At 43.7% G+C, this 25018-nt stretch overlaps 1 protein-coding gene and 1 long non-coding RNA gene across 6 annotated transcripts in view; one reads left to right on the top strand and one right to left on the bottom strand.

The window, feature by feature from the left end:
- wwp2 (WW domain containing E3 ubiquitin protein ligase 2) overlaps positions 1-15567 on the bottom strand; it is a 59869-nt gene extending 44302 nt beyond the window's left edge. For 2 of the 5 annotated variants that reach the window (XM_027272706.1, XM_027272710.1), the window contains exons 1-5: positions 14797-14943; positions 13185-13266; positions 8442-8598; positions 8132-8253; positions 7034-7171 (exon numbers count right to left, since the gene is read on the bottom strand). In XM_027272706.1, coding sequence (XP_027128507.1) covers positions 7034-7171; positions 8132-8253; positions 8442-8598; positions 13185-13266; positions 14797-14814 — 517 coding nt within the window. In that variant the 5' untranslated portion in view covers positions 14815-14943. The other 3 variants (XM_027272707.1, XM_027272708.1, XM_027272709.1) reach the window with 3 other exon arrangements.
- Positions 15568-24925: 9358 nt separating this feature from the next.
- LOC113744238 (uncharacterized) overlaps positions 24926-25018 on the top strand; it is a 1915-nt gene continuing 1822 nt past the window's right edge. Inside the window, exon 1 of the long non-coding RNA XR_003461381.1 lies at positions 24926-24978. This is a non-coding gene — a long non-coding RNA (uncharacterized LOC113744238). The remainder of the gene's footprint in view (positions 24979-25018) is intronic.

The following is a 25018-nucleotide window of genomic DNA, read 5'->3' as shown; positions in this document are numbered from 1 at the left end:
ACAGAAGTCAAAGATCACCAGCTGTCAATCACATCCCAAAAACTAACAGAGAGCGAAGAGGACGCTGACGGAGGACGCTAAGAAGAGAAAAGGAGAGAGTGAGCGAGCAAGAAGCCGCCGGACAAGAGTAAATGTGGGACTGACTTTTAGTGGTTGGTGAGAGCTTGGTGAAATAAAAGGCTGAAAGACAGACGCCGAGCTGGGCTGACTGCTGCTGGACTAGGCAGTGATATCAGCTGCTGCTGGGGACCTGGTTGATGACTGTCACATTAAACATTAAAAAAAGTTGCAGGCTCTCTTAGACCAACTCCTTAATAATCAAACTCATGTACACTTGAAACATGTGGCAATGGAAGTACAGTTGGTGGTTTAATAGAGACCATTCATCCTTGTATGTGCTGTGTGTGTGTGTGTGTGTGTGTGTGTGTGGTGGTATGCGGTCTCGGTGGTGTGAGGGAATGTGTGACTATATGTTCAGACTGTGACTGAAAACCACAGCTCTATAACATGCTTTTCATTAACACTCACTTTCTCCTTCTCACACACACACACACACACACACACACACACACACACACAGCTCTTCCTGTGTGTAACACGCTCATACTAGAGGCATGACAGCCTCACACAGAATCCATATTTACACACACACACACACATCCTGCTATCTAAAGTAACGCAAACAGGTAATCTCACCCTGTCTCTCTCACACACACACACACACACACACACACACACACACACAGAGTACTGTGTGTTGTGGGCTATGAAAGGGCTTCTTGTGAGCAGACCCGATGGACATACAGAAAAATAAACAGTGGTCTTGAGGAGAAACCATTGTGTCATAGCCCGCTCACTGAGTTCATCACCCCCTCCCTCCACATGGCACAAGACTAATTACTGTGTGTGTGTGTGTGTGTGTGTGTGTGTGTGTGTTAATGTGTATGTAGTCTTAAGACACAAAAACGTGTAAACTAGGTTAAAAAAACTCAAGTTAAACTCAACATTTATGCAGCTGATGAAGACAGTGGAATGTGGATGAAAGCTCCAGAACTCTCTATAAAGACCAAACTTTCACATGTTACTCAATCCAGTGTGAGGTCAAACCGAGCGCCAACCTGTGTGGCTGTGAGGCGACGTGCCAAAAACAACAAGTCCCCACGTTAAAGTGTCCAACTTCACAGCAGAAATAAAGCTAAAAGAGGCTAATAACGAGCTAAATAGAAGCTAACAACGAGCTAAAAGAAGCTAACTATCTCTGAGCTAAAAGAAGCTAACAATGAGCTAAAAGAAGCTAACAACGAGCTAAAATAAGCTAACAACGAGCTAAAAGAAGCTAACTATCTCTGAGCTAAAAGAGGCTAACAGTGAGCTAAATAGAAGCTAACGAGCTAAAAGAAGCTAACAACGAGCTAAAAGAAGCTAATTACGAGCTAAAATAAGCTAATAATGAGCTAAAAGAAGCTAACAACAAGCTAAATAGAAGCTAACTATCTCTGAGCTAAAAGAAGCTAACAATGAGCTAAATAGAAGCTAACAATGAGCTAAATAGAAGCTAACTATCTCTGAGCTAAAAGAAGCTAACAATGAGCTAAAAGAAGCTAACAATGAGCTAAATAGAAGCCAACAATGAGCTAAATAAAAGCTAACAATGAGCTAAAAGAAGCTAACAACGACCTAAATAGAAGCTAACAATGAGCTAAAAGAAGCTAACACTGAGCTAAATAGACGCTAACAACGAGCTAAATAGAAGCTAACTATCTCTGAGCTAAAAGAAGCTAACAATGAGCTAAAAGAAGCTAACAATGAGCTAAAAGAAGCTAACAATGAGCTAAATAGAAGCTAACAATGAGCTAAAAGAAGCTAACAATGAACTAAAAGAAGCTAACAACGACCTAAATAGAAGCTAACAATGAGCTAAAAGAAGCTAACAACGACCTAAATAAAAGTTAACAAGAAGCTAAAACAACTTAACAACCAATTCCTAAGGGCTAAAAACTGCAGTTCCTCTTGTCGTCCACTTGAGGCTGGCTCCAGAAGTGAGTCAGTCTCCATAAGTCCCCATGTCCAAATGTCCAACTTCACAGCAGAAATAAACATGTTTACAGCCTGGTACAAAAAACTGTTTTGGTCTCTGTAGCTAATTTCCCCGTTCATGACAACTGTACTGAGGGTGAATTTATATACAACTCACCTGTTCACATTATATTAAGGCTTAAAGTTATGCAGGATTAAGAGCGTCAACCAGGCGTCATTCAGTTCACCTTACCGCAAAATTTCAATGCATTCTGCGTGCGTATTTAGAAGCACATCCGAACTTTTTATTTTTAAAGTTAAACATTTGTTTGTTGTGTAATTATTTACACGTGTTGTAACTGTGTGAAGAGAGGAACAGAGAAACCTACGGGGAACATGTGAGGGGTTAGATGAGGCAGGTCTGTTGTTGTCCTCTCTTTTCTATGAGAAAGTTTAACTTTAAAAAATATAAAGTCGATGTCCACGACGATGTGTGTTAGTCACTGCTGTGTGTGTGTGTGTGTGTGTGTGTGTGTGTGTGTGTGCGTGCTGCACATGTGGCTTCAGCTTCTGCGGGATGGGAAGTTGTGTTTACGTGGAGTGTGTATGTAAGCATCAGTTGAAACCTTTCTGCTTCTGTTTCTCCGCCCATCTTTCAATACAAGGGTTTGTTTATGAAACCCGCCGTGTGTGTGTGTGTGTGTGTGTGTGTGTGTGTGTGTGTGTGTGTCAGAAAAGCTGCCAGGGGAAATGAGTAAAACCTCCAAACTAACAGAGGTGCGTTCAGAGCGAGAACACAGAGCGCCTTAACACCACCCGAAGGCAACACACTTCCACCTTTATACACTTTATACATTCGGGGGCAGCCCACATGTGCCTACACACACACACACACACACTGCAGAATGTAAAACATATGTACATACACACCCACAAAGACACACACACACAAGATTACGCCTGCATCTACACTCACGAGAAACATACAAAGACAAGTGCCTCAATTTGAAATCCTGCTTTTGGAGGGCACACTTCAGCCTTGTGTTCACAAACCTCTCCTCCCCCAAACACACACACACACACACCCACACACACACACACACACACACACTGTCATCCATGCCCCTGCAAGCCAGGAGAGGAAACCCCCTCCCCCCCGCCCGCACGCTATCGTGCACGCCGCTTCGGGATCACAGGAGGCGATTGTGCTGCTGAACTGCAAGCAATGAGGCTCAATTACGCAATTCTCTGAAACAAATTAGACAAACGCACGCCTGATGTCTGTGATTATGTGTGTGTGAGAACAGCAGGCCTTATAAAGAAAACCGTGGGGGCAGGGCTCTGTTCATTTTATGTTTTAACCTTTGACCTGCGCACACATCCAAATTACAGACCTCATTTTGTTTAACTGCGCTGTAACGACCTCCCGTTTGCTAATATTCATGTCCCTTATTTTACTTTTAAAAAAGGAAGTTAAGAGTTAAACTAAGACGAAGCTTAGCTTAGCATAAAGCCTGGAAACAGTTGCACTACTTAAACTGGTAGTAAGTCTGCCTACGCTAACCAGCAGCTTCATTTGCAACAGTTATGAGACGACACAACGTTCTAAAAACACTGACGACAAATGTGCCAATGTGCGTTTTTGTTGACGAATAAAAACGTTGACGAAAATCACGCAAGAACAAAAACGTCCTCCTTGTTTTCGTCGACTATATGAGACAAAAAGCAGCATCCAGTCCTGCTGTCATGTGTTTGTGCCAGCACTTCTTTTACTGTAGCAACGTCACGGCCACACGTTTGAGATCCTCTTAAAAACAAACAGCATGCAGGAGAAACACGGACAGCGCAGTCATGCCCGGAAGGAAAACATGTGGTCCCATTTTCATTATTTAGAAGCAGAGAAAAAGTTACAATGTTTCGTTTTGACGGATGGGAATATGTGCGGGAAGAAAACTGCTGGGAAAAATGCCACCAACCTGAAAAGGCACATTAACCTCAGACACCCAAATGAAGTGGAATTAATAAACAAAAAAAATATTCCTGAAATAAATAGAAAAAGACTAAAATGTTTTGACTAAAATTTTAGGTGACTAAAATAAGACAAAAATGATTTGTGAAAGACTAAAAATGACTAAGACTAAATTGAAAAATGGGTGACAACATTAACACTGCATGTGGCATGAATTGACGATGACGTCGTCCACCCAACCGGGCTCAGCGGCCTCTACGGATATAATGGCAGAGGAGAAGAGAGTGAAGAGGACGCTGACGAAGGAAGGAGTGAGCGAGCAAGAAGCCGCCGGACAAGAGTAAATGTGGGACTGACTTTTAGTGGTTGGTGAAATAAAAGGCTGAAAGACAGACGCCGAGCTGGGCTGACTGCTGCTGGACTAGTCAGTGATATCAGCTGCTGCTGCTACGTCTGCTGTTCTTTGAAACTGTCTCTATCTTTCCTCCTTAGCTTCGCCCTCGAGTGAAGACTTCAGAGGAGAGCCCTCGTCTCGCTGTCCTTGTGGTGAAACAGAAAGCACACCGTGACACGCCTCCTCTTAACCTCTCCTCACATCTAAACAGTCACAAAGAGACACATTTATACAGGCCGTGCTGTGGTAGGCCTTGGCCTTTTACTGCTGGCCCTGTGTTCATTCAGCAGAATACACTGTGAGCTCTGTGGCGCTCTATGAAAAGCCTTGTGTGTGTGTGTGTGTGTGTGTGTTACAGAGAGGAGACGGATGCGTGGACTATGGTTTTAAGAGCAGCGTAATAACCGTGTGTTTGTTAGAAAGACACCTAGTGTTTGCTTCCAAACCATAAAGGAAAGTAAAATGTTTAGAGGGAAGTCCTATTGAAATCTGTCCTGAGGGTTATGAAATGGTTTTATATTGGTTTGCAGTAACACGGAGATTAAGTGTAACAACAGTGCGTAGTCAACATTTGGTCCGGGTAATCTATTACTTTAAAAGTTGAAGTCTTGACACACGAAACATCGTTCAAGCTTCCAGTGAACCTCCAACCTTATTTTTGACAAGTTACTCATGATCCGTTAAACTTGCATAGCTAACAGGGGGGAATGCTGACAGTGTCGCGCCAGAACTGGAGCCTCTACGGACATGATGGCAGAGGAGAAGAGAGCGAAGAGGACGTCGACGGAGGAAGCTAAGAAGAGGAAAGGAGAGAGTGAGAGAGCAAGAAGACGCCGGACGAGAGTAAATCTGAGAATGACTTTTAGCGGTTGGTCACACTAAGTCACACAGCAGCAACTATTTCACTGATTCTGGTGAAACTGGATCATATTTTATGCAGAAAATGTTTTCTGGTTTTCCCTCTGATGTCCTCTGAGTTCATGATGGACAGTGAAGTAGAGTTGTCACGATACTAAAATGAGTAACCACGATACTATACCAGACAAAGTATCGCGGTTCCCGGTATTATCGTGATACTGCGGCCTTTTTTTATTATTATTATTTTTATAAACTGCAATGTATTTGTACAAGTTAGTTTGAAACAACGACGTTTGTTTTTTAAGCAAAATTAGCGTTGCCACTGACGAAGACGCCACGGCAGACTCGCTGCTCGGGCCCGGTGCTTCTGCCATGGTGAGTGTGTTGTCTCGTGTCTGGGCGAGACAGAACTTTAGCTTGTTGTTTGTTTTGAAGCGAGTTTCTATCGAAGCGGAGCTGTCTTCATGGAGTTCGTTCTTGCCGGCAGAAACACACGAACAGCCAATCAGCCAACAGACGGGCGGACCCAGCGTGTGGAAACAGCCTATCATATCCCTGGACGTCACCAGTAACAGGCAAACAGCCAATCATTCAGCAGCTGTGTAGTTCGGTTGCGGTTCCATGTTGGTTTGTTTACAAAGGAGTAGCATGCAGTGAGAAGCCGGGAGGAGAGCAGAGGCGGCCGCTATGTAACGGAGACTGGCACCGGTAGTATAGTAATCCACGGTAGTACCGTCACGTAAAATTTCTAGTATAGTAGCGACGGTTATGATGTGGCACCGCGGGGTACCGTGTATACCGTGGGTATCGTGCAACTCTACAGTGAAGTAAACTGTAGCTGCTGTTAGCTCATGCCAGCCGAATAAGTAACCTGCAAACAGTAAGACGACTGACAGCCAGATCCGGCAGATCAGTCTGGATGAATTAGCAAGAAAATCACATAAAACACAAATTTTCTACACAATGTTCAATCTAGACATTTGACTCGACTTTAAGCGATTATGAAACTGTAAATTTGCACAATTCTGTCACCACGTGAACAAAAAAGCTCCACATTTCACCAAAAAAAAAGTCACTATTCCTCTGAAGCCACGTGGGTGAGAAGTGACTTTGGAAAATTGCCATTTAGACAATGTAAAACCATGGAAAACACTCATTACCAGGGCGGAGAGAGAGAAGAGACACACACACACACACACGCATCCTACTGTACAAACAAATGCATGTGTGTGTGTGTTTGTGTGTGTGTGTTTATGTGGTTGTTGGCAAAATTAACGAACATTTAAGAGACAGGAAGGGAAAGAGTGAGAGGAGGAGAAACGCTTTAATGCTGTGGTGTCTGGATTTCTGTGGGAAAACAGTGAGTGCATGTTCACTCCAATTTATCTTTTCTGATGAGTGCGAGCTCGGCCGCCCGTTTTTCTGTTTATCCACGAGGTCTAAGAGCCCAAAGAGTGTTTTTATGTTTATATCATGGATTATATGTACTTCAATTACGCGTTTTCTAAAGTTTCATCCAACATATTCGACCCTCTTTCATGTTTTTGTGTTGAAATTGGGGCTGACATGACGTTAAACCGCCTATTCACAGTATTTTTTTTTAAATCTGTCTTCCGGGATCATTTTATTTGATTTTTTATGACGTCTTTAAGTTCTAACTTTTCCATAAAACATGACAGATATGTGCACATGGCCTCAGTGTGAGCGCTTCTTTAGGTGCCTCTATGTGTTATTACCTTCACTTCTATATGTGTGTGTGTGTGTGTGTGTGTGTGTGTGGTAAAGGCGGGACTCACTGTCTGCTGCTGTGCTGCCATTGGGCAACGAGCCCAGATCAACAACCATGCCGTCCAGACAGACGTTGAGTTCGCCTCCCGCTACAACCGAGCCTTTGTTCTCCGTCTGCAGCACCAGACTCAACTGGACGTTCTCCACTAGAGGGGTGGTGGTGGTGGTGGTGGTGGTGGTGGTGGTGGAGAGGGAGGAGGATGAACGTCGAGAGGATGAGTGGTCAAGAAGGTGGAGGACAAATGTGTGATGGGGAAGGAAAAGGTGAGGAAATCAGACATCCTCCGTTATTACTTAAAATGAGGAAACAGTGTGAACGCACAGTGTGTGTTATCATCCGCAGACGTGACACGGACGAAAAAAGCTGCAGTTCCTCAAACGTCCACTTGAGGCTGGCTCCAGAAGTGAGTCAGTCTCCATAAGTCCCCATGTTCAAAACTTCACAGCAGAAATAAACATGTTTACAGCCTGGTACAAAAAACAGTTTTGGTCTCTGTAGCTAATTTCCCCGTTCATGACAACTGTACTGAGGGTGAATTTATATACAACTCACCTGTTCACATTATATTAAGGCTTAAAGTTATGCAGGATTAAGAGCGCGGACGCTCTGATTGACAGGTGGCTTATTTAAGGTCCCGGGCCTCATTCAGCTCCGCCTTAGGCTGGCCGATTAACATGGGGACTTATGGAGACGGACTCAAGTGACTTCACAGCCACGATTGAAGACGGCTAAAATATAAAAGAAAGAAGGTTTGCCTGAATGCGGTGAGCCTCAATTTAGAACATATCCTGCGTACTCTTTGTCCCATAATCCATTATGGGTGAGTCCGTTGTTTAGTGGAGCTCATAAAGTCAGAATTATGACACGGCCACGTCAGATTTACAAGCTGCTGTAAAGGTATAAACTTCCCTGTTGTCACGTTGTCTTTTATATTTAAGAGGAAACCCGAAAACTTTGTGCTGGAAACTTTCTGTCAGCGTTGAATTATTCGACTTTCTGAGCTCCTGAAGTCACTTTTCGTCTCAAATAATTCACATTTGCTGCGTGCACACTGTAAATTCACACTGTTAAGTTAATAATATTTTATCTGTGTGTGTGTCCTTACTCTTGCCATCGTGTGTGCGCAGCGTGTCCAGCAGGTCGATGGTGGCGCTGCCCAGTAGCTCCTTCCTCAGGGTGTGGCAGCTCCACAGCTTCAGATCCAGACGACTCTGAGGCGTCACATTACTGCGAAACACAAGGTAACACACACACACACACACACATCATTAAAAATAAAGAAAATAAACACACCAGAACATTAAATGAATTTGTTCTGCTGCATTTTATTTAATTTTAGTTTTCCAAACAATAAAATGCAGGATAAAAAGTGTGTGTGTGTGTGTGTGTGTGTGTGTGTGTGTGTGTGTTCTCACAGGGTGAGGTCTTCATTCCACTGCAGCTCGAGGTGTCCGCTGCGTTTGCCTGTTTTTTTGGTCTCGCTCGTCAGGCCGTCGGCGGTCACCTCGACGAAGGAGCTGAGCCGAGAGTAACAGTTTGGCAGCTTGGGAGACTGAGGCTTCGCTGAAACCACTGAACACAAACACAGACGGAGAGAGAGAGAGAGGACGCAGGACATCAGGACAGAGGACAGGGACAAAATGGAAGCAGTCCAACCACAATAAGGAAATGCGTGTGTGTTTGAAGGTCGAAGGTTTATCTCTCACGTCGACAACACCTTGCAGCAGTTTCTTTTAAATGATACGACGGGGCCCCTGAAACGAGCTCATCCTCAGACAGACGGCCTGAAACTTTAGTATCTGACAGACGAAGCACGAAGCAGCGAAAACACACACATTAGTCCAACGTTTGAATGACTCCGCTGGCTCACGGTGAAAAACAAATTCAGTTTTGGAAGCATCCAGTCTTGTATTGTTGTCTAAACTGAGCCCAGGATAATTCTGGGGATGCACTTTAACATGAGGAACATGAACAGGATGAGCCTGCTCGTCTAAATGTTTCAGTTTTTGCTGTTTTTAAATTTCATATTTGGGAACAGACAGAGTCAAAAAAATGTGTCAAACATCTCCATCATCGTTATAAACGTATAAATGCTTTCATAAACTCATAGAGCAGCCGTAAAGAGAAAGCAGACAGCTTCTTAACTGAACGCTCGTCAGCTGCATGTTTCAAAAATAAAAAGACGTCAAACTCGTGTGTGTACACGTCTGGAAACTTGAACAAGAAGAATTTATGACGTGGCTTCATTTCATAAAGAAAAACCTGCGCAGTAAAAAAAATCAATGAATGACCAGAGCAATAAGCAGAACCGGCACTGCCAACGGTATCAATAAAATCGTATTCATTCCTCATTCAGGCCCGTTGAAGCCCGGTTTGGGTCCAGATCCAGGACTGAGGGCCCGTTGAAGCCCGGTTTGGGTCCAGATCCAGGACTGAGGAGGACCGCACAGTTACTATTATTATCATTATTACTACCTTTAGTCACATTTCTGTCAAATGCCAGAAGCAGTGTGTAAAATGAGTCACTGCTTGTGTAGCCGAGTGTTTCTCAGACTTTTTATGTCACGTACCGACTCAGAAAATGTTCCTGTCTCCGAGTAGAACTATTCTGACAGATTAAAAATCAAGGCAGCGTAAGGCCGACCTCGATCAGCTTCATGCAGGAGGCAGGTTTAATCCTCAAAAGATTATTTATTGTTGACGGTTGCTGAATCCTGAACAGAACAGAGATATTTCCAGTTCGGAGCCACGATTGATTTTTACCTGCACTTAATGTTTTGTGTCATATTTTAACATGGATTAACATGAACGCGTCTACATCCGAGTTTAATTTCATTCAACATGTTGTCGATGGTTTGATGTATTTTTAATTATTTTCCTTTCAGACGTTCCTCCAAATATCACAGCAGGAAAGTTAAGCACCATCCGTACAACACACTGACTTAAAATAATAAAAAATTACATAATTAAAAAAACACTTCTGTCTGACAATGATCACAGTGCAACTCTAAAACATCACAGTCAATTAAACTTAAGAGAAACTGTGTGTGTGTGTGTGTGTGTGTGTGTGTGTGTGTGTGTGTGTCTGTGTGTGTGTTTTGGTGGTTACACCGAGCAAACAGACAAAAACAAACATCGCCCTCTAGTGGAACAACCTGCACCTCCATTCATTTTCATGGGAAAATCATTAAAAACGGTCACAATGCTGCTTCAATGTTAAAGGACACCAAGACCACGTGTGTGTGTGTGTGTGTGTGTGTGTGTGTGTGTGTGTGTGTGTGTGTGTGTGTGTGTGTGTGGTCACTGCAGGCCTGGTGTAACGTTCCATGACTTTTCAAGGACTTTCAATGCCTCCATCAGTTTCTGCATCCCTAAAAAAAAATCCTTTGTTGTTGCTGTGATTCAGTTTTCAAGTCAAACGTCCTGATCTGACCTCTCAGCACCATCTGAAGTCCACAGCTGTGCTTGGACGGTCTTCAGTGGCTTTGAGTTCTTGTCGTAGGCCTGCTGAGATTCTCGTCACGCCGCGTGACGGTCTGAAGTGTTTCTCAGGACGAGTTATCGGATGGACGGATGAATGAATGATGACCTGTCTGTACTCTTCCTATCACGCGGCATGACGTGAGCAGATCTGAGCTCATAAAAACATCTGGCAACAAAAAGTGACTCATCTGCAGGAAGAGGAAGTGACACGCAGAGATTATTTGAGGTAGTGATCCAGCAGGAGGCGCTCCACTATCAGTACCCTAAGCTTATGATGTCAGAAAACGGAGGACGCCATCACTGTTCTGGTTCTGGTTCTCCACCCGACTTCAAGCCCCACCAGGAGCGTTTCTGAAGTGTCCTGTCCGCCAGACTTTGTTAACTTGCTCAGATTTGGTTTCATTTGTTTCCCTTTTGGCTGTTTACGGGGTGTTTTATTTTGAAAATCAGCCGGATTCTCTTTGCCATTTCCATGTCTGTCTTCCTGCCAACAGCCGTGGATTCTTGGTGGAGGCGAGCAAAGACTCACACAGTGGAAATTACCCTTAAAGATAACCCCTGGTACAAAACAGCTGTTTTACTCTACAACACATCTGCAAATTCACCTGCTGAGCTCCCAACAAGCAAGTGAAGCCAACACAGAAGTGCCAAAAACAAACTGCAGTTCCTCTAACGTCCACTTGAGGCTGGCTCCAGAAGTGAGTCAGTCTCCATAAGTCCCCATGTCCAAATGTCCAACTTCACAGCAGAAATAAACATGTTTACAGCCTGGTACAAAAAACAGTTTTGGTCTCTGTAGCTAATTTCCCCGTTCATGACAACTGTACTGAGGGTGAATTTATATACAACTCACCTGTTCACATTATATTAAGGCTTAAAGTTATGCAGGATTAAGAGCGTGGACGCTTTGATTGACAGGCGTGTGCCGTGACTGGCAGCTTGTTTGAGAAACCAGGCGTCATTCAGCTCCACCTCTTTGACCATTCTTAGATTGCAACGATGGAGCCGACCACACTGAACTTTACGCTGCTCTTCAGAAACCTGCGGGCGGCGTCACGGAGGCAACATCGAGTCTACAACCTCATCTGACTGCTGCTTTTCAGCATGCAGCTCACCAGAAGCTCATAAAAAAATCAAAAGCAAGATATATATTCACGGAAACGCTCTATGAACTCACTGGGCACAGCAAACAGACCAGCTGGGGAAACATAGCCGAGCATTTAGCAGCTAAAGAGACAAATATTTCCCTCAGGAGTCGATGGAGACTAAAAACAGAGCTCAAAGAGAATCCTGGAGAAACTCTACATGAATGATAAAGTCTTTATCTATAAAGATTGTGATCCAATCAGGCAAACATCCGACCTTGTGAACACTTTAAAACACGAGTAAATAAAATGACTCCGACTGATGTGTGTTGTGTTGAGCCGCCATAAAACAAAAGACTGTTCTTCAATTTCATTTAGGATAATCTCGAGGGTGAGCTCTGATTACAGATTACACGTCTATTCTGTGCCAACAAAGCACCAAAAGAAGCGCCGCCCTTACAGCGAGGGATCATCATCATCATCTGTGACCGCTGATGTCATAATTCATCGAGTCATAGAGTTTGCCTCAACATCAGGACAAACTTTAAACAAAGAAAGGAAAAACTTCATGTTCAACAACTCACAAAACTGTTCTGGAGGACGGAGCGCCAATCTCAGTGAGGACAACAAGAACGTTTTCCATTTTTACGTGTTCCTGAACCTCATTTTGTCAATAAACGCTCATCAAACTGTTCTGTGAGTTTCGCAATAATCCTGCGCAGCGTTTCGTCTCTCCTCTGCGCAGCTGTGTTCAGCGAAGCTTGAAAGAAGAGGAAGAAGCCTCAAGGTTGATGTAATGTTCAGAAGCGGCCGTGACTGGATAATAATGACAACATCACAATGAGCGAGATCGCATTTCATCTGATAAACTCTCAGTTCTGTGAACCGGCTGCAGTGGTGAACCCGGATGTAAGGCTGAGGAGCAAAAAGGTGAAAAACAACAACAACAGCAACAATCAGCCGTAAATCTGCTGCACTGTGTTAAACATCGATCGGTGGTGTTCGTAACACAACACAGTGATCAGAATGCAGCATGAACACGTCAACATTTGCCCGATGCTGTCTGATTTGTCCTTATTAATTAGAAATGCTGTGAAACTGAACAAAGTCTGTAGCTGTGTAAACAACGTGAGAAGACTTCAGTAACGTACGAGGTGACGTTTCTAAACTCGGCATGTAATCCTGAAAGTTTTGCTCGAGTCGTGCTGCACTCCAAAGACTCTCGTCTTGTCGTTCTGATAAAATCAAACATTTGTTTTTATTTTTTAGGCTTGTGCAAATAGAGACGTTCGATCGCGTGAACGGTGTCAACAACAACAGGAGCACCGTAAAGAGGCAGGGGACCGGTTACACGGCAGTAAACGTGGAGCTGAACGGACTCTCGTTGAAGTCTCGGTTCTGTTGGATTGTAGAAAAAGAGATCGGTGGAGTTGGGAAGCGAGCGAGATCTTTGACGTGACCTCAAAACACGAGGACAGCCGTGACAAAGCGCTGGTTTCGTTTTCAGAGTTTATCAAAACAGAAAAATGAACCCAGTTGTGAACAGTCTTTGTAAAAATCTTAAGAGTGCGTCAGCGACATGATAATTACCTTTCAAGATCAACTGAGACTTCTCAGTGGTCTGGGCACCGCCAGGTCTGCTCACGCTGGCAGCCGCCATGACCTCACAGCTCTGAAACACACACACACACACAGTATTACAAGATATTATCACTTTGAAAACAACGTATATTACAGGTAAACTTATTTAAGGGCGGCAGTAGCTCAGTCTGTAGGGAACCACAGACTGCTCCCAGGCCACTCCACCATCTCTCTCCACATTGGCAGGTCTGTGTGTGGCTGCATTTCCCCTCGAGGGATTGATTAAAAAAAAGTATCTCTTCTTCTTCCTATTATTTAAATTAGATAGAAGGCAACTTCAACTTTATTTATTTATATAGCACCTTTCATACAGAATACTGCTTCACGGAGCAGAGTAAAAACAGAGGTCGATAAAAACTAACAGTTCTTAAGGTAAGAGAGCAGCTGCATGAAAAACTAGAGATTAGAAGAAAAAGTAAAAAGCATAAAACTACAACAACGAAACAAATAAGAAGAAAAATTAAGACCTATCGGGTAAAAAGCATAATTTAGGAACAGTAAAAGTAGATAAGACCTGTACAGTGAATAAGCACCAGAGATAAATAACAGGGACCTAAAAATTCACCTGGTCAGGTAAAAGCCAGGCTAACGTCTTGAGTTGTTTTTTAAAGAAGTCTACAGAGGTTCAGTCCCTCAGATCCTCGGCATCTGGAGTCCTCGTTGTCCCCAGAACCTCCACGGAGAAGTTTGGTGAGGCCGCTTTTTCATCTCTGGAACAGTCTGCCTGTGGATCTGAGGGACTGCACCTCTGTAGACTTCTTTAAAAAAACAACTTAAGACTTTAGCCTGGCTTTTACCTGGTCAGGTGCCATTTACTGCTGCTTGGTACAAAGGTAGGTCGGTGAGAATCTTAAAATCAGTTCTAAAACTTACAGGTAACCAGCGCAGGGCTTTTAAAACGCGGGTATGTGTGTGCCCTCTGTCTGGTCTTTGTCAGAGAGGTGTCCGCCCTCATCAGACTCTCTTTCGTAACATCACCTTGAGCACAGCAGTGTTAATTTCGTCAGACGAGCCGAGACGAAATATGTTCGAATATCGGTCACTGCATCGAGGCCTGACACGGCTTCATGCTTTCATATTTCACGGCTTCAGCTTTATCGGAGGCGCAATCTAACCTGAGCGTGATGTCGTCGTAAATACCCTGAAAAATCAAAACCGACAAACTCAGTGATTGTTTGAAATGTTTTGAGACGAAACAAGAACAAATACAAAACACATTAAATGATGTTTCCTGCGGTGATTGTTTTGTTTTCTCGAGATCTCGAATGAATTATCTCGTTATCACGGGAAAACGGGTGGAATGAAATGTGTGACCCTTTAGGGCTTCCGTAGAAAAAAGACAAAAATTTTGAGACTTTCAGTCGACGAACAAAAATGATTTGTGAAATAAAAGTTAAATTGAAATATGTGTGACAGAAAGTCAGAGCCTGCTGGACTGAACATGCGAGGACATGATGATGCATCAAGACAGGACCTGCGTTGTGATGATGAGGGACCAAGGTGACTGCTGCTGTTTGCATCACACAACTAATTACCTGCTGTGTTCACCTCAACGACCCACCTGAGGTCTGACAAACATCACAACAAAAGCATCCTCCGTCCACCGTGTGAGACACAAGCTGAGCCCGGCTTTAACCTCTCTGCTCCTGGCTGAACTTCACGCAGACTGACGGAGACACGAGTGGACAGACCTCATTGTCCCCGGGTTTAAATACCCTTGGCTGCTGCTGCTGCTGCTGCGCACACAAAACACAAACACGGAAGATGATTCAAGGCATTTCCATCCATCTCCGTCAAGCTAAAGCGAACATACGCACGACTTCCGGTGATGCTTTTCCAAAATAAACCTCAACTGACGGCTGAAACCAGCCGCGCAGAGACGCGTTATGACAACAACGCACATAAAATAAACACAAATCTATTTTTTTAACGTATAAAAGTCGCTTTTGACACTTTTTCTCCCACTACGGTGCGTGTTTTTTGTTTTATTTTGAAGGAGCACTTCCGCTCTGACGTGGCCTAACGTCGTGTAGCTTTGACCGACACAGAAAAAAAGAGGCTAACCGTTAGCAGGGTGGGTTTCCATCAAAGGACACGCCGATAAACTCGGTTCCGATGACCTGACAGCACGCGCGGCGGCTTCGTTAGTTGCGCGGTTCTTGTCAGAACCCGACACATCGGTCCAAACGTGAACGGTTCGGGTGTGGACCCGGTGGTTTCGTCGTTACCTTTCTCGGCTGCGCTGCTCCGCTGCTGTCGCTACTGAACTTTCATTTCCGCCTCAGTGACGAAACCACGTGACGCGGGGTGAAGCCCTGATGCACAAAGGATTGTGGGTCATAACAAATGGTAAACAACACTCAGTTATTATTATTTTTTAATTTTTTTTAATTAACAGGCACATAAAGCAAGATGCACAGTCAATGTGAATTACAAAATAAAAGACTGAAGCTGTTTCTGTTTTTGCTTTATTATTATTTTAACATTGTTTTATCGTTTATTATCGTTTTTAATAACACAGATGCACAGACAATAATACAAAATGCACAATGCAGCTGTTTGCACAACCTATATATACTGTTATACTGTTGTTGTTCTTCTATTTATTGTATATACTTTTTCTTAAATTTAAATTTGCCTTTACTTTTTATATTTTATGTTCTATATATATTTTTTATTTTATTTTATTTTATTTTATTTTATTTTTGGATATTGGGCTGCTCCAGGACCAGGGGAAACCAATTTCGTTTCCCATGTTTACACGTGTTGTAATGACAAATAAAACTCCTTGAATCCTTATATTGTTATATTTGTTTTATATGTCTTATTTCATTGCTATTTTATGTACAGCGCTTTGTGTCAGCCGCGGCCGTCTTTAAAGGGCTTTATAAATAAAGTTGAGTTGAGTTGAAGCGTCAAATAAATATATATTAAAACAGGACATTTTAATTTAATTCAAAGGTAAACACTAATGAGAATCAGAGAATCAGAAATACTTTATTAATCCCCACAGGGAAATTTTTTTTTGTTACAGCAAGTTAGATCAAATCCAATCAAATCAGATTTTATTTGTATAGCACAAAGTCACATCTGTACAGGGAGTGACACTAGACCTGTTCAAAAAAAAAAACTAAAACATTTTCCGTTATTTTAAAGGCCAATTGCTGTGATTCCCATTCTCCAAGCTGTGGAATGACCAGATATGAAATTATTTTGATTTTGGACCATGGGAATGGCTGCCTCATGGGCCATGAGCATTATGAGAGGTACCACAGGTTCTTGTTTGATGCGCTTGGAGTTGAGATTGATTGGAAAACTCAACCAGCGGAAACCTGCTTTCATGTGGTACCTCTCATAATGCTCTATGACTGATGGTAGTGAAGTTATGAGGCAAAATGAGGCGTTCTTGACAAAAAAAATAAACATTAAAACTTCATGGCCTCCCCTTTTCCCTCTATTTAATCTCTGTGCTCCCTTTGTTTGTTGCCAGTTCGTCTTGTACAGCGTCTCTTTGTCTTGTATTCTTGTTCTTTGAATACCTGAGCTTCGACCTCAAGCCTCTTTTTTCCGACCACGATTTTTGCCTCACGGATTTGTGTTTTTCTAGTTTGACTTGTAAAACCTTTTTTGAACCACCACCTTTGTCTCAGAGTCTGCATTATGAGTCCTTCTGTGAGCCCCTCTGATACATCCAGTATTAAGTCCAATGTTTTGTCTTCTCCATCAATCTCTATAAATATATTATCTAAATATGAATGTTCCACATGCTCATCCTGTCTGTGTGCCGGTTGTTGCTGTGCAGCAGATTTATCTGACTTTTTGTGCTGAGAACAGCTGCTGCTGCTGCTGCAGCTGGGAATGGATAAGAAATGATAAGAGAGGAATTTGTAATGTGGGAAAACTCAAACAGAGCTAAAAGGGTCTTTGTGCAGCTGATGGGAACTGCGCAACCCCATTTTATATTAAACACAGTCATCTGACAGATTGTTAATATAATCATGTTGATTCTGAGGAGAAGAACTGCAGTAACGTAAATTATGACACAGTTTGAGTAGCTGAAGCACATCTGGCAACCAGCTTGTGGAAAATTTACCTTTTCAGATCACAAAATGACTTCAGCCAAATAACATCCAGCTGGGACCTCGTGCTCGTTGATGTTCCAACACCTCCAGCACATCCAATTTTTCACTATCTACACCCCCTGACACAAGATTGGACGTGGACATTCATGGTTCCCAGAGGATGTATTCTAATGACTTTTAATATTGGCACCACTATGAGGTAGACATTTTCAATTTTGAAGGAAATGTTTGGCTGAATTACCACGACCTTGAGCGAGCCACCGTGGTCCAGCGAGGTAGCTGCTTCAGGGCCTACACCCTCTGTGATTTATTATATAACAGTCTTTGCATTAGACTTGCTTTACAGTCACCAGAGAAGAGCTCATGGACCTCAGGGAAACACAACCAGCTGACTTATTTAACACTTTTCTCTTGTTATCAGTGGAATTAGAATTACATTTTATGATTAAAGTTGCCGTGAACTTTGTCGAGGGAAATTACACGGTAGAGAAATGCACCCCTGCTAGCTACTGAGAATATTTCTTTCCGACATGCGCTCATTGAGCAATAAACTGTGCAACCCACACCAGCACAGACTAAAAGCACTACTCCCATTCAAACAAATGGATTTTCACCGCAGTGCCTGATTTGATCTGAATCGGCCTGACTCTAAAGAGCGTATCGCGACCACTAACGCTATAAAGTAGTGTTTCTCAATCCTGGTCCTCGGGGGACCGCTGCCCTGCATGTTTTAGATGTTTCCTGCTCCACCACACCAGATTCAAATGAGTGGCTCGTTATCAGGCCACTGCAGAGCTTGATGACAAGCTGATCATTTGAATCAGTTGTGGTGGAGGAAACATCTAAAACATGCAGGGCAGTGGTCCCAGAGGATGCATAACTTTAAGCCTTAATATACTTTGAACAGGTGAGTTGTATATAAATTCACCCTCAGTACAGTTGTCATGAACAGGGAAATCAGGCTACCAGGCTGTAAACATGTTTATTTCTGCTGTGACGTTTTTAACATGGAGACTTCTGGAGACTGACTCAAGTGGACAACAAAAGGAACTAACATTCTGTAAATAAATCTGACACACTGGACCTTTTAAGTTTTCTGTCATGAATCCAGATATTTTGACATACGAAACATTTCTGTTCCAGTTTGTGGCTCAGACTCTAGACCGCTTGTAGTACACGAGCTCCCTCGAGTGGTACGTGGAGGTATCTCTCAAATAGAAACATTTAATACCAACAATACTACAAGAAAAATACTACGAGACAAACTCTCAAAACATTTCAAACAATCACTGAGTTTGAAATACAGATTTTCAGGGTATTTATGACGACATCAGGCTCAGTTAGATTGCGCCTCCGATAAAGCTGAACCCTTGCTAGCTGTCTTCTCAGATGACGCACACTAATGTGTACATTATCTATAGCAAGGCATGAAGCTGTTTCAGCCTGTGTCCATGATGTTTCCTGCAGTGATTTAATACACTAGACTATTGTTTGGTTTTCTCGAGATCTCTAATTAATTATCTCATTATCACGGGAAAACGGAGGAAAATTATTTCATTATCACGGGAAAACGGAGGAAAATTATCTCATTTATGGTATAAAATGTATGTATATATGACCCTTTAGGGCTTCTGTAGAATAGAGTCGACCTACTGCTATATTGGTGGTGGTACACGGTGCGAAAAGTTTGAGAAACACTGATCTAGGCATGATGTTACTCACGTTAACTGTCACTAAAATCATCGTCTTCATTGTCATTTCTGCTGTGAAGTTGGACATTTGAACATGGGGACTTATGGAGACTGACTCACTTCTGGAGCCAGCTTCAAGTGGACGTTTGAGGAACTGCAGTGTTTGGCTTAATTTCAATGTATCCATGTAATTAATTTATATTTCAGTAATAGTCCATCTATGTTCACAGTTTATTATTAATTTACTTGTATATATTTCTTTTGAGGGAGCTTTTATTTTGTTAATCGCATTCTTGTCGTCACTTCCTGTAAATTCGCGCCTTCGTCGTCCTCTCGGCTTCAGGCTGCGCTGTCGACAGGTAAGACGCTCCGAGCTCTGTGTTTAAAACTCGACGAAAACCACAGACAGAGTTACTAATTTTACTCTGTGTAGGTCACAAACATTGTTGTTTATTACCACAATCTTTATTTTAGCGTGTATTTGTGTTTTTTTTATCGTGTGTGGCGTGCTAGTTCACCGAGCTCAGGCCGAGTTAATGGCGGACACGCAGGCGGCCTCATTATCGCCCTCAACACGTTCACAGCGTCTCACAGCTGTTTTGTACTTTGACTGCCCGGTTTGAACTTTATTTTCTAATATTTAACTGTTTTCAGAGTTTCCTGTTGTTGGCTGATTGAGCCTGCTGACTTGCACCTGACGGTTAATTAGCTGACCGGTGTTCTGTATTAACTTGTGACCGTGTTAACTGGTGACCGTCAGACAAATGCGAGGTTGAAAACATGAAAAAAAAATTAAATAAAAATAAGGGACGTAAATAAATCTCGAAGACATTTTCCAAATGCGTCTATGGAGTCTGCTTCAGTAAATATGTGTCAGAATAAATATTTAGCCTTTAGAGGAAAACATCTTTAGGGATTCGAACATGTGCCATTGTGACAAAATGAACGAAAGACAGAACTATTGCAGGTCACTATGAACTGTGGATTATGCAGTGTTAATGATCTTTAATTATACTTTTATACATGTTTTATTATACTATGTGTACGCCAAAAGATGTGTGACGTTTGACAGCTATTTACAACACAGTAATCATTAGAATTGTGCCCCAGGACTGCTATGAAAGTATAACTAACGTGCTTTGCAAAAGAGTTACAGAAAAGCAGAATTTGTGGTCTGAACATACTGTGCAAGTTAAAGATAACACCCAGCTCTGAGTTCTCCCTTTGCAAAGGTGAACAAAGAATCAGTCTTGTGTTTTATTTTCTAACATAATTGCTCTATCTCATACAGCTTGATCAGAGAATCCGGGGTGGTAAATTGGACCACAACAGAACACACTGAGGATTTGTAATGAAATAACACATACAGTAAACATGCTGCCATCTCTTTAACACGGGACGGATAACCATTAGGGACAAAACGATACACTCGACTCGATACGATTATTTTTTTTTTTTAATCAAAATGAGCTACAGACAAATTCTGAGCAAATAAAATTATCTTTATTTGTAGGGGAAAAGGTGCTTTCTTTACAGAAACTCTCAAACAGTTTGTGTTCTCATAAAAAAGTGCAACTTACATCTTAAACAACAAAACACATGACATATCTCCTTTCTTTAGAAACGATCTCACAGTAAACTGCTGTTAACTGGTGTAATGTGCAGTTTTCAGTCGAGGTGGCGTTACGTTACTTTGGCGGCTGATACGTTGCTGCATGTTGCTCGTGTTGCCGCTATATGTTGCAGTCTCTTGTAATATTTACATGCTGTTTTGGTTTTGTCTGTACGTTTCTCATGGTTGTATTTGTGTATATAGGGAATCCAAAATGATTTCAAATAGGGATGCACCGAAAATTCGGCCGCCGAAAATTCCCCAAAAGTGCATTTTCGGTGAAGTGGCGGATAGTGGCATGACGCAATTGATGCAATGAAACAACGTGCGCTTTGATCTGGCCAGGGTTGCTGATTCTTTTCTCATTCACACACAATAAACCCACGATGCAGGATATAGGAAAAACACCGGCAAAAAATCATACACTGCTCTTTAGCGAAGCTATAAACTTCTCTCTAAACTACAGAGTCTCACACGTGCGAGGTGCGTTCAATGACCGTAGGAATGACTATGATGCGTTCATGAACGTGGGAAAAATGGAAATTCACTGGAAATATAATAAAACTAAATAGTATTTCTTTCAAGAACAAATTAACAGTGATTAAAACAACATGGGCTTTCTAACAGTATAAATGAAATAATAATTATACTAACTGGAAATTCTACTGGAATATTTGAAGGACATTAAATAAACATTTACTTTCTTTGAAAAAACATGTCTACAAATTTATTCTAGGTTATTTATGCAATAGTAAATAAAAAAAAATAGTGAAGAATTTAACAACCGCATTTCATATTCGGTCTCGGTTTCCGGCCAACTATTTAATTTTTATTCGGTTTTGGCCAAAAAAATTTATTTCGGTGCATCCCTAATTTCAAACGGCTCAGTGCGTCCTCTGTTTCAAAGCTATTTTCTACTGTCACCATGTCTTCCCTCGTTCCGTACCTACGTAGTGACGTGAGTCACGGGACTTGACGTCTGACGTTGAACAAATGAATCACCAACCAGTGACTTTTTCTAAGATAACGTAAGAAAAACATATCTCGCATTCGGCAAGAACCACGATTCATGTTTTCTGTCAACCGGTGCGAATCGTCACACGTTTGTACCTATTTTTAATCGTGTCACCATGCATCGTTACATCCCTAATAACCAGGTGAACTTGTGACTTAGGGGTGGGTATTGGCATGAACCTCACAATACGATACTTGGGTCACGATACGATACATATCACGATATTGCGATTTTAAAGAGTTTATGTACATCAGATGATTGATCAGAGGACAAATTGAGTCAAAACTATTTCATTCATAACAGCTATTTTTTTATTTCAATGAATGAAACATTAACAATATTTGTTTTATTTCTTACAGCTGAAACACTGAGCTTAAAACTGAAATAAAGTGCACAATAGCGTTGTAAACTAAATTTTCACAGTATGAAATCTGAACAGAAGTTCAAATGAAAATAAAATACCTATGTGCATGCATGCAGTAAAAAAGTATAAGAAAATAAAGTGCAACATAGTCCTTTTGTTTCTTTAATCAAAATAAATAAAGTATCCTCGTTGTGGTATTTTGTAACGTGGCTCTAATGTGTGCAGCATCCACCTGAATCCAGCATTATCAACGGCGCTATATGGGTGTAAATCCTTACAGATGAAGTGCATTGTTTTAACAAAGTATCGATATTTGGAGTTATTTTATCCGCCAGCGAAGTATCGCGATATATTGCCATATTGACAACACACAGTCTGCTGTGTCTGTTTTTCGAGCCAGGAGACGGACAATCAGAAAACTAACGTACACTGATAAAATCCTAGAACATTAAAGTTTATACAAATTAAGAAAGCTACATATGATCCTGCTCCGTCCTCAGGCTCATTCACTTTCTTTGTCGTCCTCTGCAGGGTCGCTCTGGAAGCAGTGGTCGAGTGCTGACTCCGCCCTTTGTCAGCCTGCTGGTCTCTGTGTAGAGCTGCACACCCGGTGGGTCCTGTATGCAGCCGAGGTGGCACCTCTGCGTACTCCAGATGTCCTGGATGCGGAGAGCGCCAAGCAACAGGATGCCCAGTTTGTCGCGTCCTGCCTCACCGCCGAAGGTGTCCAGAAGCTCCTGGATGAGGAGCGCTGTCTCCTCGGCCCCATGTGTCCGGCGACAGCAGTGTAGCCTCCACTCCTCCTCCTCTGCGTCAGTCAGGCCGACCATCCCGTGCATCCCCTCCAGCTCGGACCGCTTAGATGGTGGGTATCTCCAGAGTCTACCGCAAAGATGCAGTGGGACAGCTGTCTCATGAAGGAGTACAGCTCGTAACTCTCGGTGGTGACACCTGCTGCGAACCGCCGCATCAGGTGCCAGATGTCAAGCCTGACCACGAGCTGCCCCTGCCTCCTGCAGGTGAAAAGAAACACAACGCGCCCCGGCAAGTCGGTACAGCCTCATTAATCTGGCCGCCATGGGAGACAGGCCCTCGGAGCAGGTGAGGACACTCATGAGGACCTGCCCGTGTTCGTTCCCAACGTTGGTCATCCAGGTGGCCGTGTCAGAAGCGGTACCGGTGAGCTTCTTTGTCACCTGGACGGGTGACAGAGTTTCTAAACGTTAGCCCGCGTGCAGAGCCAACACGCGCAGAGCAGCTTAGAGAGAAAAACTTTACTCGCCTTCTTGGTGGAGTCCATCTTTAGGATGGACCCGAAGGTGGACGTGATCCTGGCCTTACACTGGTCCAGCCGCGTCAGGACGTCATACCCGAAGACCGTCAGCAGCCAGACTGGTGACAGAAGATGGGGTGGTGGTGGAAACTGCACACCCCCCAAGGCCAGGAACTGCTCGCAAACGCTGAGGTACCCGATTGCTCAGCATGTTGCTCCCGCAGGGTGTTGTACAGCCGGTTAGCACTGTTCCCCAGAGTGCGTGACTTCAGCTGCACAACCACCCTCAGGTCACAGGACAGCCTGCATAAACACGTGAGGGCAGGGCACGGTCGGGGAAGCTGGGTCGATGGCGGACAGCCCCCCTGTGTGCCACTGCCCGCGGTAGACCACACAAGACCGTAGGGGAAAGGCCGGAGCAGCGGGTGCACCGGGCGACAGACGCCAAAGCCGGAAGGCGAGAGCGCAACATTCGAGGCCCCGTGTGCCGGCGGCCGGCCGCAAGCCACCGAAGTACGCCAAAGTCCGAGGAGGAGACGCGCGCCTCGGGCAAACCCAACCCCGGAGGAGCGACGCAGGGACCGACCACAGGGGGGGCAGCCAGGGAGCCCGGTCAAAGGAGACGGACACACTGCGTCCAACCGTAACAGGGACAAAAAGGCCAAACTGACCCAAAGCAAACCAACACGCGCAACACGGAAGAAAAAACTGGCGACGACAACCGTCTGTGGAAGGCCTCAGGGAGGATGGAACCAAAGGAGAAGGGACGGGATCCGGGCCTGAACAACGGGTCCAAGCCGCGCAGACGCAGACCCAAAAAAAAAAAGACCGCAAGCACCACGGGGACAGAAGGAGGGGGGGTGAAACATGCCCAAAAACGCCCCAAGGCCAAACGGGCGCGTGCAAAGACGCATATAAGTAGAAGGAACGCGGAGCATGCGCAAACAGTGGGCGCCCAGGCAGGGGATTAGGTACAGCCGTAAAAGCACCGGTCGACTCCCGAGTGCATGACGGCACGGCAGAAAACCACCACAGCAGATCACGAAGGTCGAAAGGCGGCGTAACACGCGGGACGTAGAGTAAGGACACAGAAAAGTCAGCTTAAAGCATTCAGTTAGTGTGGGTGTAAATTTGGAGAGTAAATCATCAGCTTCAAATCTGGCTGGGGTCTGTAGTACAAAAACCGTGGGGGAATTGGCAGCTGCCTAATATGCCCGGTGACCAAGCCCACGCCGACCGTCTAATTCGTACATCGACATACATAAAATGGCCATGAGATACCAGCCGCGATGTCCAGAAGACCTCCGGATGGTCCTGTACAGCCTTGTGTCAAGGACCCTGTGCACAAGGCAGACGCCAACAGACACCGACTGCAAAGAAGGGGTCGGGGACGCGGGAGCTGTGGTAGATCAGCGGGGGTTGTGTTACACCAGAGATTGAGCTCGCCGGTGAGCCAGACCTCCCACTGCGTCCCCTGGTAAACAGCACCCGGCCCGATCCACTCCTGCTGCCCTGAGTGAGACGGCCACGCCAGGACTCGGGCAGCAGCTGGACAGAGAAACAAAACAACAGAGCGCTTTAATATCAGGACAGAGCAGCAGTGACATCTGAGATCCGATCCGAGCAACGTTACCTCAGCAGTTTAGCAGGCAGTTCAACATCTGACACAAGACTCAGACCAACAAGAATAACACCACACTATCAAGGTGGTTTTCTATTTCATAAATAAGATTTAATATATGGTAT

This window comes from Larimichthys crocea, chromosome XXI, assembly GCF_000972845.2.
Source record: "Larimichthys crocea isolate SSNF chromosome XXI, L_crocea_2.0, whole genome shotgun sequence".
NCBI classification, from domain to species: domain Eukaryota; kingdom Metazoa; phylum Chordata; class Actinopteri; family Sciaenidae; genus Larimichthys; species Larimichthys crocea.
Note: the sequence above shows the minus strand (reverse complement) of the source record. Positions and strands in the feature narration are given on the sequence as shown.